Consider the following 14,154-nt stretch of genomic DNA (forward strand, 5'->3'; position numbering starts at 1 on the left):
TTATAAGCAGTCATAGCAAAAACATTTTCATCCATAAAACTGACTAATCAGACTAGATAATTTCTAACATCTTTTACATACTTTCCAACTTTTTCAAATTACATATCCAATTACTTCATTTTACAGATGAGGAAACTGATGCCTCCAAATCTCCCTAAATCCAGTCATTTTTTCCTCAACATTATATTATCCTGTGCACATCCCAAAGCTACTACAATGGTGTTAAGTTCTCTTAAGTAAAATAACGTACCTACCTTAGGTACCTTGTAGGTTGATGCAAGAACTTCCTAAATTTAATCACATGACTGTCTAATCCATCCCATGCACTGTGTGTCCACAGGCAGATATTTCTAAAATATACATCTGATCATGTTCTTTCCCTGTTTACCATTCTTCAGTTTTCCCAATTGCATTTAGAATAAAACCCTAATTTCTTAGCATGGCACATAAAGTTGCTGTGATCTCGATTTTGTATCATTTCTTGCTGCTTCCACACCCATTCCACCTCCAACGATACAAAACCCCTTACAGGTCCCTGAAAAGGCCCTGCATGCTCATGCCTCCATGCTTTGCCCATGCCACTCCCAGTGTCTTTCTCTCCTCCCACCCTTTCTACTTCTCATCTGGTTCATCCCTCTTCATCCTTCAAGACTAAAGCTGAGATAAAGTGTTACAGGAAAACAGTGATATATGTTTGCTGTTTTACTTACGAATACCCAATTCTGCTAAAAAGTTGAAAAGTATGTAAAAGATGTTAGAAATTATCTAGTCTGATTAGTCAAGTTTTATGGGTGAAAACGTTTTCACTATGACTGCTTATAACTCTAAGATTTGGATGTACGGAACCTGAAAGCATTTTCCTAAGTGATGAGAATGAGTTTCCTTCTAGTTCTGGAAACCACTTGCGGCCAACTGAGGGTCTAAACTTTTGTGCCAAAAATGAGTAAAAGAAACAAGGAGAATTGATGATATTAAGTTTGGAAATAAGTAACCAGAGAGATTTCTTCTTCTTAAGGGACAGAAAGACTATGTAAGCATCAAAGTGTCATGAAGCTCTCAGGGAATCCCATATTCATGAGGCACCCATATCTATGAGGTTTTAAATATGCTGCCTTTGGTCACATCCAATCTGGCGTACCTGTTCTCTGGCCAAGACAGAGAAAATCCATAGCTGCTCAGCAGGTAAGTATCAAGCCTCAGCTATGAAAGAAAGTATCTGTCCTGTGCCTCTCTAATAGAGCAAATGTATTTAGCTCCAGTGACCTAGTCCCCTCCATCATTGCTCACCCTTAACTTTGGACCTCTTAACCACACCATCAGCAAGGAAGGGTGCTGGGGAGGGAGAGAGAGAGAGAGAGAAACAAAACATGTTAACACTGTATATCTGTGTACCCCAGGATCTGGGTAGCATGGTCCTTCCTGCCTGTTTGCAACCTATCATAGTATATTAACCTACTCCATCTATTTCTCTTTCTTACTTTATGTTTCAAATTGACTCAATAAGCCATGTGACATGTGCATCTTAATTTGGTCTGTGGACCTTTCTGTATGTTTCTCTCTGGGACAGGCTTCCTGGGAGTTTATTTGGAGGCTACCATTGCAGTGAGGCAATTTCCCAATGCACAAAGGCATTCTGTTACCTCAGATCAGGTCCAGTGTCCTTCTTTGGCACTCCTTGAAAATATCTATTACAGCATTTGCCTCTGTTAGCATTTTCTTACAAAATTGTTTTCCTGTTTTATTTCTCTTTAGACTGTGATATCCTTGATGTCAGAGACAAAATCTTCTTATTCAGAGCACCTAAAATTGAGACTTTGATGCATTTTTGTTAAATTACAAAAGAATCAATAAATGTGTTGCAATTAATTAGGGCCAGGTGAAACCAGAATTCAGGTCTCCTGAATGGACCATAATCAGAGCCATAACCTTACAATTTCTCAAGGTCTTCAGTGAGGATGACTCATCACTTATAGCTATGTCTTTCCCTGAGGTATTTGAGGTGGGAGGCCAAAGGCATTGATACTGGCTAACCACAGGGAAAAGCACCCAGTTTGATATTCATGGTAGAGGAAACGGAAGATAACTAATGAGCCTGGAGCCTTAGCAACCACAGATTTCTGAACATCCATCATGGTTCGCAATAACAGCATCCGTATTCCCCCAAACATCCTCCTGCCGCCATCTTGAGATCCAGTGACCACAATATGTTACCATCTTCACTGTAATTCTAAATACAGCATATCTATTAGATGAATGTCAACCTTAATTAAAAGTTTCATGGCTCTCCACCCTGTTCTTTATTTTTTGTTATACTTGGCTGAGAATGACAAGGATTTTTAAAACTGAATGCCTACACCAAGGGACAGACAACTACTTGAAACAATCTCTGAGCAGAAAATATGAGGCAAATAATCCTGGTGCTTTTCTATTTCCCACTAGGTGCATTAGTATCTTTCTTTCTCTTGTCATTTAATCCTTTTATTCTCCCTACATACATACATTCTCTCTTTTTCTTGTTCACTTGTTCCAGCTACCTCTTTCACCCTCCCTCTTCACACTCTGCTCTGTCTCTCTTGATGTCCTTATTTTTACTCTGTTCCTTGTCTCTTATCTTTTTCTCTTCTTCATTTCCAGGTCTTTTGGTCCATTGCTCACTCCCTCCAGCAGGGTCTCAGAGAATGTGATTAGGAATGTTTCTGCAAAAAGACACAAATGCAAAGCAAAAGCATTGAGTTTCCACTGAAATGGGGATTTCCCAGCCTGGTTGTTATGGCACTCCACCAGAACTATAAAATTCTTTCAGAAAAATATCAAAACATAGTTTGTTCTAATTTACCTTAATTTACAAAGTACTCAGATGCTCTAAAATCCTTTTTAGAGAAAAAGTAGTAGGAAAGAGTAAGGTGACCTTAAATTAAGTCAAAGATGTGTGTAATAATTCTGGGGAAGTGTTGGGGGTCAACACTTTTAAAATATCCTATTTTTCCATATATTTGAAAAATAATTTTAGTTCTTAACCTACTATGAGCATTACAATATAACTGACAAACCATAAAACATAATTTCCATGTAATTTTTCATGTAAAGACATCCCAAGTGCCCAGACTGAAAATTCAAATGTTCAAAGGCATTTTGGAATAGTAATAGATATTTTTTTTAATTGTTTTTCATTGCCAAACTTGGCTCTAATATTTAAAAGGTAAAATTCTAGGTCACTGAGAGTTTTGTACAAAATTCTGCTAATGTAAAATGAATTTCTTCTGTTGAATTATTTGTTGAAAAATGCTATTTTTTTAAAAAATGCTAATAGAAAGTAATTATTTTCCCTTAAAATGGTAGGATTTTAGTATATTTTCTTAAATGTACGCTTTTCTTTTACGTTCTACAATAAAGAAAAAGATTAAATCTTCCCCCCAAAATCAAAAGCTTGAAAGCCAGCTCATTTTTAGGTTTTCAAAAAGTGATGTAAATCAGAAATTCCCTCAAATGACATTCATTGATTGTGTGGTATTTTTGCTATTTTGTTAGCTTTCCTCTTCTATAAGCCTCTTTTTCAACAAAGTTCTCTGGGAAATTGTGTCCTCTTGTGGTCACTGGCAAAAACAACATGTTTTTCAAGGAAGAATCAATCCAAACAATGGAAATAGGAATTAAGGCTTCAGGAAGAGCCATTTGTGAAAAAAGGAAATCCCTTGAAGTGAAGAGAGATGAAAATTGTGAGTAATTGGAAAGGAAACTTTAGCTGGAAAAACACAGAACATAAATCATTCCATTTATATTTAAATTACTTGATCATCAGATGATTAAAAAGAAGAGATAAAAATGCTTACTGTGTAAGAAGATTGTGGCCACAAGAAGAGCCTCTATGAATAACTGTGTATTTCTTACATTATTTCTTCAGTTATTCCAGCAACTCTGAAATGAGTAAAGTGAGAGCATATTTCAACAAGGTTAAGAAGCTGAAACACAGACTTTCTTGCATGCATACCCAATAAGGTAATACAGGGTAGGGGGAAGACACTTCAAGACTATATATTCTTCCACACTCTGATTCTTCTTTCCGTACAAGTTTGATATATTATTTCTCCATATCTCATCCTCATTTTGAGTGCAGAATATTAGCTATTTTAAAGGTTTTATTTATTTGAAAATATGGCTCATTTGAGGTGCCCTTGGCAACTCAATGTCTTGTGCTTTATACTTTTTCATTTTATTTCTGGATTGGAAGCTTCAATTTTCATAATTTTAGTTCCTTATTCTTAGAGAAATTCAGACAGGGAAAAGTAGAATCAGTTAAATTCATGAATTAAACTATCATTAAAAGAGAAAGAGAATGACCTCTTATTTAGGGTAAGGTGTTCAAACATTCTTAAAGCTACCTGTTTCACTGAAGAAGAAACACTGAGTTATCCAAGTCACCTATACTGACACAAACTTTATATTCCACTTTAACAAAACTTTCTTTTAAATATCAAACTAAGCAATCCCTGTGGAGTGTTCAAAATAAGATGAAATCGAACACGTAGTCTCATCTAAGATGCACTCAACTGCAGCGTTTTCCAATCTGCGCCCTCTTCTGTGTGAATGGTCCTGTGCTTCATTCATGCAATCCAGAGAAATTATTTCGCAGAACTCTAAGCCAGCAGACAGGTGGTATGTCATCCAAAAACTGAGGAGAAAGAATCGGAACAGATTTAAGTACTCACTTTCTGTCCAAGCCCCAACTCCAATATGTACCAGCTTGCTAACAATTCTATAGTATGTATGTGTTTCTTTTCCCTCTCTAAAAGTATTTATAAATGTTGCTAAGAGAATGCCAGTGCATATTCAAGCTCTGAAAAAAAACCAGATACATACATACTTATTGCATATGCTGATTATGAGATTCCTAATTCTGTTACTTTTAACAGTATTCTTTTTTCAATTTTTAATACAGCACACATTCCTAAGGAAGGATACCAAGTTTGCAGTTTGAAAACAAAGCTCGTTTTGAATTATCTGAGTGTTTTCAGTTAATTTTTTAGGGGATTTATTTTAGAAGTAGATGAAATGATCTAATTCCAATTAATGCAGTATTCCCAAGGAAGGTAGTCTTCTAACATCCTTCAAGTCAGGCTAAGTCCAGTCCCAAAGGAAATTTCTAAGACCCCTTTTAAGAACCTGAAATTAAGATTTTAAAACTAAGTAAGCTTTCAAATGTTAAACCAAGTATTGTGGAAGTTATCATTATTGTTGCATATATAAAATATTTAGTATTATTTGGCTCTTCAGCACGTAAGAAGACAGCTTACCTTATTCTTGCCCCAGCAAGTGTGGATAAGAAATCTGGTAGATAAAATATTAAGCAGAATATAGATGGGACAATCAGGCCAGGAAATGTTGCAGTTTGCAAAGTAAGGAGTGTCAAGCCTTAGATGTTTTGAAAGGCAATTCATTTGGCAAGCTACAACCTTCTGCTTAAAACGTAACATATAAACACTCAAAACCCCTCATTCTCATCCTCTACTTCTTTGAAAAGTTCAAGAGAAAATTTTTCTCAGAATTGAAGGCGTTCATCGTGGCTCTGTCAAGAAGACTCCGCACCCGGGAATGGTTCTTGTTAGCTCATTCATTTTAAACCTTCTAAGCATTCCAGCATCAATAGCATCACCTCAGTCCTGGGGATCCCTGTACCCAGTGGCTGAATGCTCTTGATCCCCTAGAAGTTGAGTGTCCGGAGAAGGGCTGGGCTCGCTTGTTTAATAACTAGTCTTACAAGATTGATTACTTTGCAAGTCGGGCTAACTAATGATCCCTGGCTGCTGCGCTGTTGCGGACTCGATTTCTCCTCCAGCTTCCCCTGCCCCCATTTCCATCCCCGTCCCCTTCACCCCAATTCCCCTTGGTCAGGTAAGGTTTCCTTTACACTTTGCCCACACTTTCCTGTCTTGCTTACCCATAGCCACAAAGGAAAGAGTCCAATTATTTGATCTCTTTATTTTTGAGTATTCAGCTAAATAGGAAAACAAAACAAAACAAAATTAAGATTTGAGATTTTTGGTCTTTAGAAAAAAAGCAGAGATGGGTAAAGGTGGAAATTTTTCGAGATATCTGCAGCCACGTTCAAATAAGAATTGCGAAATATTCTGCAATTCAGATTTACAAAAGAGCACAGCAGAGAGTAGGGCAGGATTTCTGCCTGTTCTCTAACTGCTTCCGAAAGATCAAATCCTCTAGGCAGAAGATACAATCACAGCAGCGACTTATCTTTTTGTTTTAAGAAGACCTGCCTGTGTACTATTAAGTGGAGGTCAAGTAGACTAATTTTCAGACAGGCTTTCATTTTAAAGTGTGGAAGCGACTCGCGAAGCAGACATGTTGGCACCCTGTCGTTACTGTCTGAAAGTTTGTAAAAATAGTGACGGACAAACCCTGCAAGTTGCCCCTCCCAGGAAAGCTTCGATTTGTTCGCCCCCCGCGGAAGGGATTCTTCTTGCCCTCACTTCCCCCATAAGGCTGCGCCCTTCGGCCTGCCCCGGGCACTCCTGAACCCGGAGTTTCCGGGACCGAAGCTGCGAGCCTCAGCGGGGCACAGCCACGTGGCCTGCCCGCGCGTCGCCTGGGCTCCCGCCTCCTCCTCCAGACACCGTGGGCCGCGACCCTCGGTCCGGCCTAGAAAGGGCGGCTTCGCTGACTTAATTCGCGCCTGCGAGTCCAAACCGTGTAGAGTGTGAGCGGACCTCGGCCTGCGCAGGGTACCGGAGCGCAAGGTACACAACTTCCACACCCCAAAATCCGCCCGAAAACCCAACTACTGCTTTTGACCTCTAGTTTGCTTTGCAACGTAAGGAATGAACATGAAATGGTTATTCTAGCCTAACTGGTTCCAAAATAGGAAAAAAAAAAAAAGTCTAACATTGCAAAGATGGGCATCTCTTCCACGGCGGGTTCCCTTCCCTTCCCTTACAGCTCACCAACTTCTGTTGCTTCCGACTTGCCAGAATCTGCATTAACACCCTCTTAGGGGCTTTTCGTTGTTACTTATTAGATAGAAACGCTTAAAATGGTAAAGTATCCAGATAACTGGGGTGCGTTTGGGGAACTCGAAACATAATTGCCCACAGGACCTCCTAGAAGTAGGGGGGGGAGGGGGAAGGGGCTCTCGCAGCCGTCGGCCCCGCGTGTCCAGGCAATGTTGAGCACCCATCTCACTCTCTTATAGCCGACCTTAAAAGTCACAATGCAGGGCCTTAACTGAAAGAGGGGTGGGGATGAGATGGCCACAGGGTCCTCCAGCTTGGGCTAGCAGTTCAGACAATCAGGGCCGCGGCGAAGACGCTGCGCTGCCCACCTTCGACCCTGCTGCCTTCTCCATGCACAGGACCGCCTTCCGCGGGAGAACGAACTTCTGCCTCTTTCTAGCACCTTCGGAAGTCTAGTCCTTTGGGTGTTGGGAAGTGATAGATTGGTTCATTATGGAGGCAAAAGAAAGGCCCCGATGCTTTTTGGGAAGGTTGAGAGAACAGGCCGGGCGCAGATCTGCAGTTCTCGGCGTGGCCACGTCTTCATAAACGCCCACGAGCTTAGGGCCAGCCACGGTGGTTTGGCCCTTGGGACTCCAGGGGCCCGTCTACCTGACCATCGAGTGGGCTTCGCCGTTGTCAGTTTTCTGGCCATTCCCTCCGCCCCAGCAATCCCAAACCCGCCCCACGGACCCAGAGAGTACTGGGGCGAGATGAGACTTCACCCACTGCGTAGAAGCTGTTGCCTCCGCTGCTGTCACAGCCACTCCGAGAGGCACCCACACCGCAGTGGAGACGGTCCCCTCCGGCCACTTCCCCCGGCTGCGCTCGGGTGCGGGGGCGCGGCCCGCGCGCTCCAGCGCGGAAGGAAATCGCCCCGCGCCCGCGAGCGGAGGGCGGCGGGGAGGGAAGGGGGAGGGCAGCAAAGAGGCGGGCAGAGGGGCTGGCCGCCTGGTCCAGGTCCTTTTTGAATGGTTTGGGAAGACGAATTGTTAGACCCCGAGTAAGGGGGGTGGGGACGGAGAAGGGGGGCTGGAAAGCGGAAACTTTCCTATAAAACTTCTAAAAGTCCCTCCTCCCCACGTCAGGCCAATGACACTGCTGCCCCCAAACTTTCCGCCTGCACGGAGGTATAAGAGCCTCCAAGTCAGCAGCTTTCGCCCAACTCCCAGACACCTCGCAGGCTCGCCGGCACCGGCAGCGTTTCCAGGAGGCTGAGCGGGGTGTGCGTGCGGCCGTTGGGCGCCTTCTTTTTGGACCTCGGGGCCATCCACACCGTCCCCTCCCCCTCCCGCCTCCCTCCCCGCCTCCCCCGCGCGCCCTCCCCGCGGAGATCCTCCCTGTCCCTCCTCCCGCTCCCTCCTCCGCGGGCCGCACCGCCCGGGCCGGCGCCGCGCGCGGGGGAAGCTGGCGGGCTGAGGCGCCCCGCTCTCTTCCTCTTCCCCGGGCCGCCCCTCTGCCCCGGGCCTGCGAGGCCGCGCGTCGCCGCCCGAGAGATGATGCAGGACGTGTCCAGCTCGCCAGTCTCGCCGGCCGACGACAGCCTGAGCAACAGCGAGGAGGAGCCGGACCGGCAGCAGCCACCGAGCGGCAAGCGCGGGGGGCGCAAGCGGCGCAGCAGCCGGCGCAGCGCGGGGGGCGGCGCGGGGCCCGGCGGGGCCGCGGGCGGGGGCGTCGGAGGCGGCGAGGAGCCTGGCAGCCCGGCTCAAGGCAAGCGCGGCAAGAAGTCTGCGGGCTGCGGCGGCGGCGGCGCGGGCGGCGGCGGCAGCAGCAGCGGCGGCGGGAGTCCGCAGTCCTACGAGGAGCTGCAGACTCAGCGGGTCATGGCCAACGTGCGGGAGCGCCAACGCACGCAGTCGCTGAACGAGGCGTTCGCCGCGCTGCGGAAGATCATCCCCCCCCCCCCCCCCCCCCCAGCCCCCCCCCCCCCTCCCGACAAGCCGCCCCCCCCCAGCCCCCCCTCCCCCCCCCCCCCCCCCCCCCCCCCCCCCCCCCCCCCCCCCCCCCCCCCCCCAGCGACGAGCTGGACTCCAAGATGGCAACCCCCCCCCCCCCCCCCCCCCCCCCGGCTCAGCTACGCCTTCTCGGTCTGGAGGATGGAGGGGGCCTGGTCCATGTCCGCGTCCCACTAGCAGGCGGAGCTCCCCACCCCCTCGGCAGGGCCGGAGACCTAGGTAAGGACCGGCGCCTCTGCGCCCCTTCGCCGCTCAGGTAGCGGACCGACTGACGGCCAGGCCGCGGCTCCCAGTACACCTTGCCTTCCTCCCTGTCTCCCACTCCCCTCTCAGCCTCCCCCCACCCCAACCTGGCACCGCCACCTCATCCCCCGAGCGTCCCTGGAAGGCAGCTCATTCCCCGCTAGGGAGAGAGGGATGCGCCCTTGTGAAAGGTGTGCGTGTGCGTGAGTATGCGTGACAGATAGGAGGGAAGACTGAGAAAGATTCGAGGGTTATGGGTAAGGACAGTCTTGCCAGCGCCTCCCTTTCTTTTGGCTTTAAGTTTTCGTTCTCCTTAAAACAAATGTTTCCAAATTCCACCTCCTCCTTCTTTCCGCCCACCCACTTCCTCTTGCCCTTGGGCTGAAATCCTTCCAGGTTGTTCAGCGTAATTTCTCCGTGGTGGTGATAAGAACAGTGCTCACTAGTCTTAGAAAACAGCCAGAGACCTAAACAATAACCGATTTTCCCCCCTCTGGGTTTTTGCAGATGTCATTGTTTCCAGAGAAGGAGAAAATGGACAGTCTAGAGACTCTGGAGCTGGATAACTAAAAATATATATATATGCCAAAGATTTTCTTGGAAATTAGAAGAGCAGAACCCAAATTCAAAGAAACAGGGCGTGGGGCGCACTTTTAAAAGAGAAAGCGAGACAGGCCCGTGGACAGTGATTCCCAGACGGGCAGCGGCACCATCCTCACACCTCTACATTCTGATAGAAGTCTGAACAGTTGTTTGTGTTCCTTTTTTTTTTTTTTTTTGACGAAGAATGTTTTTATTTTAATTTTTATTTTTTCATGCATGCATTCTCAAGAGGTCGTGCCAATCAGCCACTGAAAGGAAAGGCATCATTATGGACTTTCTCCATTTTTAAATGGTAACAATCAGAGGAATTTTAAGAACACCTTTAGAAATAAAGATACTGGGATTAAACTGACTTGCAAAATCATAGTCAGTTAATTCCTTTTTTCATTCTTCCTCTGAGGGAAAAAAAACTTAAAATACAAAAAAACAACATTCTATTTATTTATTGATGACCCATGGTAAAATGCAAATAGATCCGGTGTCTAAATGCATTCATATTTTTATGATTGTTTTGTAAATATCTTTGTATATTATTTTTCTGCAATAAATAAATATGATTGAAAATTTTAAGAACCTTAGAGTTTGGTCTATATTTTTAAAGCTCAGGATTAAGTTGGAGGTAAATACCTGCTTGTTTAACTCTGGAGACATGCAGGAGGGTGAGGAAGCACTTAATATAAATAAAGCAGTGAAAAACTCAAACTAGCTACTGATAGGTACAGGCATGTTATTTAGAAAGACAGCTTTATCATCATTATTCCTGTTTGGTGCTCAGTGGACTTAGCATCTCCCCTTCCTTCATCTCTTATCAAGTCCTCAGACAGCAAAAACTTTAATAGTTAATTCACCTCACTAACTTGTATTTTGAGAAGGCAGCTATAAAACAGTTAAATGCAAATAAGCACTAAGAATTCAGCACTGTTTTCTCTTGTTACTGTAGTTTTGTCATGACCTCTACTCTTTATAAGGATTTTTAAATAATAGGTTCATTTCAGTGAAAGGATGAATAAAGTATTATCAGAATTACCTATCTGTACACACATATAAATGAATACAAATGCATAGAAAATAAAGCTTAATTCAGCATGAAAGAGAATTCCATTTGTAAAGTAATTTGCTTTACTGTTCTTTCATGAATGAGGATGACATTTAATTGCTAAAAAGGAAAGCTAAAGTTAAGAATATTTCCCTATGTTGATGTTACCCATTTGGGAAGTATGCTCCCAAAATGTATGTAAAGAACATACAGCTATAAAGTGAAAAACAAACAAAGAACCTGAACTTTCAGTGTCTTCAGTAATTATTGTAAGAGTTACAATTTTAAATGCTATAGCTGCTCATTTTCTAGTCAGTTCATTAGCAAATAGATTTTATACAAAGTTACACAGAATTTTTCCCTGGTTTCTTACATGTATACAAAATCTGATGAAGTTAAGTAAAACAATAACAAGGACAAATAGTGCTTGATTTTTACTTCATTCTGGTTATTTCTAGGCCAGAAAAATATTGGCTATTATAATGAATACCATTAGAAATGGTGATTTAGTATCAGTTCTTAACTTTTATATCCAGTTTACTGCATTTAAGTATAACTAGGGATGCTTTCACACTGGAAAATAATTTTGCTGCCTAATTCAAGCAATGACTATGACAAAAAAAAGTGTATGAATCCAAACAGATCGTATTTGCTTAGCACAGGTTGAGGTTATGTTATTGCCTGAAGGTTTTTCTCCCCCTCTCTACACATCATTATAGAATGCTGACAGAACAATATTGTAAATTTATTATTGTGTGTATTTTAAGACTATGTTTAACAATAAGGAGCCTGTAGAATTTACTTAAATTAAAAGATTAGTGAAACTTTGGGGAAATAATTTTTTAGATTTTGATAGTCCTTTTCAAAATAATGAGATGGGAAACCGATTATGTGTGGATATATGTGTGGAGTGTGTGTGTGAGTGTGTAGAACAGAAATGTAAAGAGGGTGCCCTAGAAGGATGAGAGAGTATCAAGATGGTAATTCTCTTTTGTGTGTGTCATCGAACCACCTCCATTTTCTAAATTGTTCATGGAGGAATCTCCTTGTTCATTAGCTTGGTCTGACTATTTGATATTTCAGATTTCTTGACGTACATCAGAATGGAGCTGACCATCCTTGCTGATAAGGTAATTTTCATCTTATCTCTGATGATATAGAAACTAGAAGTTTCAAAAAAGGTAGCCTTCCATTTGCCTTTTCTTCTTTTTCTATTCTGTTTCTTTGGGGGGGGGTTCTCTACTTTTCTCATAAAAGACTTGAGAGAAAAGCAAATGCCACATTTATGTTGAGTAATACTAAATACTAAACTGAAAGTAATATTTTCCATGAGACTTTCATAGATAAACAAATGAATGAAAGAAAAGTGGTGAATAATTTTACTTTGAATGAGAAGAATCCACAGTGGAAAATATTAACTATTAGAATACAATTTTCAGCTTGCTGACTATTTCTGTGTTCCCAACCTCCCTCACCCCATACACACCACAGTGCTAATTCTGCCTTTAAGTAGAAATGAAGACACCTGTGTTTCTTTTTCTATCGTTTCCTGTTTTCATTTTATTTCATTTTATTTTGCTACTTATTCTTATTTAAAGGACATTTAGAAAGAATTGCCTGTTTCAGAAGTGAGATTTTAAAGGTGTCTGGACCCGGGAGCTTTAACTCTTTAGCCAGAATGTATTCCCTGGAAGGAATGTATTGTATTACATTATCTTGGGTGAATTCTAAACAATTGAATAAGAATGTTCGCTTTACTGTGCACAGAATTTTTTTAATCTTGCTTTTAATTTCGTTGGACTGATAGCCTTCAGTCATAAGAAAGCAGTGAATTTTTGTTCCCATCATACACATTTTCCCTCTTTATGCACACACTTGGTAACAAGCACATGCACAGATGATAATTCATGCACAGTTGCAGGTACCCTCCCCAAAGTGGAACATATTAATAAAACAACGTTAAATAGCGGAAACTCACACAACATGTGTACTTTTTTCCCACACTCAGCAACAACACAAGCTTCTTGCTCCTTCGGTCCTCAGGATCATATTCATAATGGAGCTTTTTAAGGGACATTTGGCCTCTTGCAAAAAAGTCGAGCATTTTGCACATTCCACGGTTTGGCAAACTCAGAACTGGTTATTTTCTCTAGACCGGTATCAAGTTCTTCTCAGGCATATGATTTCACTTGAAGTCCTGCCCAGGAATCCTTCAAAGTGAGCGTTTGTCCCGCTCTCATGATGTCAGGCGGTTTTCCCTGCATCTGTAATTTGAAGAAAAACAAACAAACCTGCGGGGAACAAACGCCACGGAAACCCAAACAGAACTCCGTGGGGAGCGGGAGTCTCACCTGCGGCGCGCGCGGGAGGGGGTGCGGGCCCCTACTCCCCTGCGTGGGTGGCAGGCGGCCCGCACGGTGGGGAGAGTGACAATGTCCGTGGCCTCCCGGGACGGCGTGGACGGCCCCCGGCCCGCGTCGGGCTGCTGCGCGGAGGCGGCGGCTCCCAGTGTCAGCGGTAGCGAAGGGAGCAGCAGCAAGAGCTTCAGGCAGAGGCCCAACCTCAAATTTCCAGAGACAGGCCTGCATTAGCGACAAACTTGGGTCGGTAGGGGGTTCCCTGGGGGCCACTTTTCCAGAATTTTCCACTGGTGTGTCATAAAGCGTGCTGCACACCCAGCACCGGCGAAAGTGGAAGGAAAACTAGGTTTCCTCATAATTTCGAAAAGCCGGCCATCCCACCATTTCCCAGCCACCTGGAAACCAAGCCCTCGAAAAATACAAACAGGATTATTAATTATCCTTATTTACTGAACAGCAAATGAGAGACCCATTAAACAGGGCATGAGATATATTTTCCGCTCTCTTTTGTCCCAAGGCTACAGGACGTGAGCCCACTTTATGTTCTTAGCAAATCAAAGCACGTGTCCTTTGAAGAAGGTGTGTAATTGGAGTTTAAGGCATGTATGGAATTCCCAGATGTCTATAAAGTAAGAAGGAGCATGTGGCAGGTCACTGGAAGGTGGGGCAGGTTAAAATCACTGGCACAAAATTCCGCCCTTTATATTCTCCTGTATAAGGGCCACGGAGATAAGCCTTGGGCAAGGGATGGGACGGGATCTTAATGAATATCCAGCTTTTCCTATCAGAGTCACAGTAACCATGGTAAAAAGCACATGGTCAAGAAACCTCAAAGAAAACACTCAATTATAGCCGGGATTTCGTGGGCTCCCTGCAAGGAGATCGTTTGGGGTTTGTTTCAGCCAGGGCCTCGAAGGGCTGCCATCCTTCTTGTTTACGTGGACAATTTTCTTTTC

At 43.8% G+C, this 14,154-nt stretch overlaps 1 protein-coding gene and 1 long non-coding RNA gene across 2 annotated transcripts; one reads left to right on the forward strand and one right to left on the reverse strand.

The window, feature by feature from the left end:
- Window positions 1-911: 911 nt before the first annotated feature.
- Window positions 912-8,224, reverse strand: LOC105092892 (uncharacterized). Its single transcript, XR_010381661.1, has 4 exons — window positions 7,731-8,224; window positions 4,549-4,669; window positions 3,831-3,915; window positions 912-2,696 (listed from the first exon to the last, which is right to left on the reverse strand). It is a non-coding gene; the product is annotated as an uncharacterized LOC105092892 (long non-coding RNA).
- A 200-nt stretch (window positions 8,225-8,424) lies between these two features.
- On the forward strand, window positions 8,425-10,336 carry TWIST1 (twist family bHLH transcription factor 1). The gene is given in 4 exon segments (XM_064487515.1): window positions 8,425-8,943; window positions 9,018-9,045; window positions 9,047-9,175; window positions 9,707-10,336. Coding segments are annotated over 3 exon segments (561 nt in total). The 5' UTR covers window positions 8,425-8,497; the 3' UTR covers window positions 9,134-9,175; window positions 9,707-10,336.
- The last annotated feature ends 3,818 nt before the right edge of the window (window positions 10,337-14,154 follow it).

Source organism: Camelus dromedarius, chromosome 7 (genome assembly GCF_036321535.1).
Source record: "Camelus dromedarius isolate mCamDro1 chromosome 7, mCamDro1.pat, whole genome shotgun sequence".
NCBI lineage: Eukaryota > Metazoa > Chordata > Mammalia > Artiodactyla > Camelidae > Camelus > Camelus dromedarius.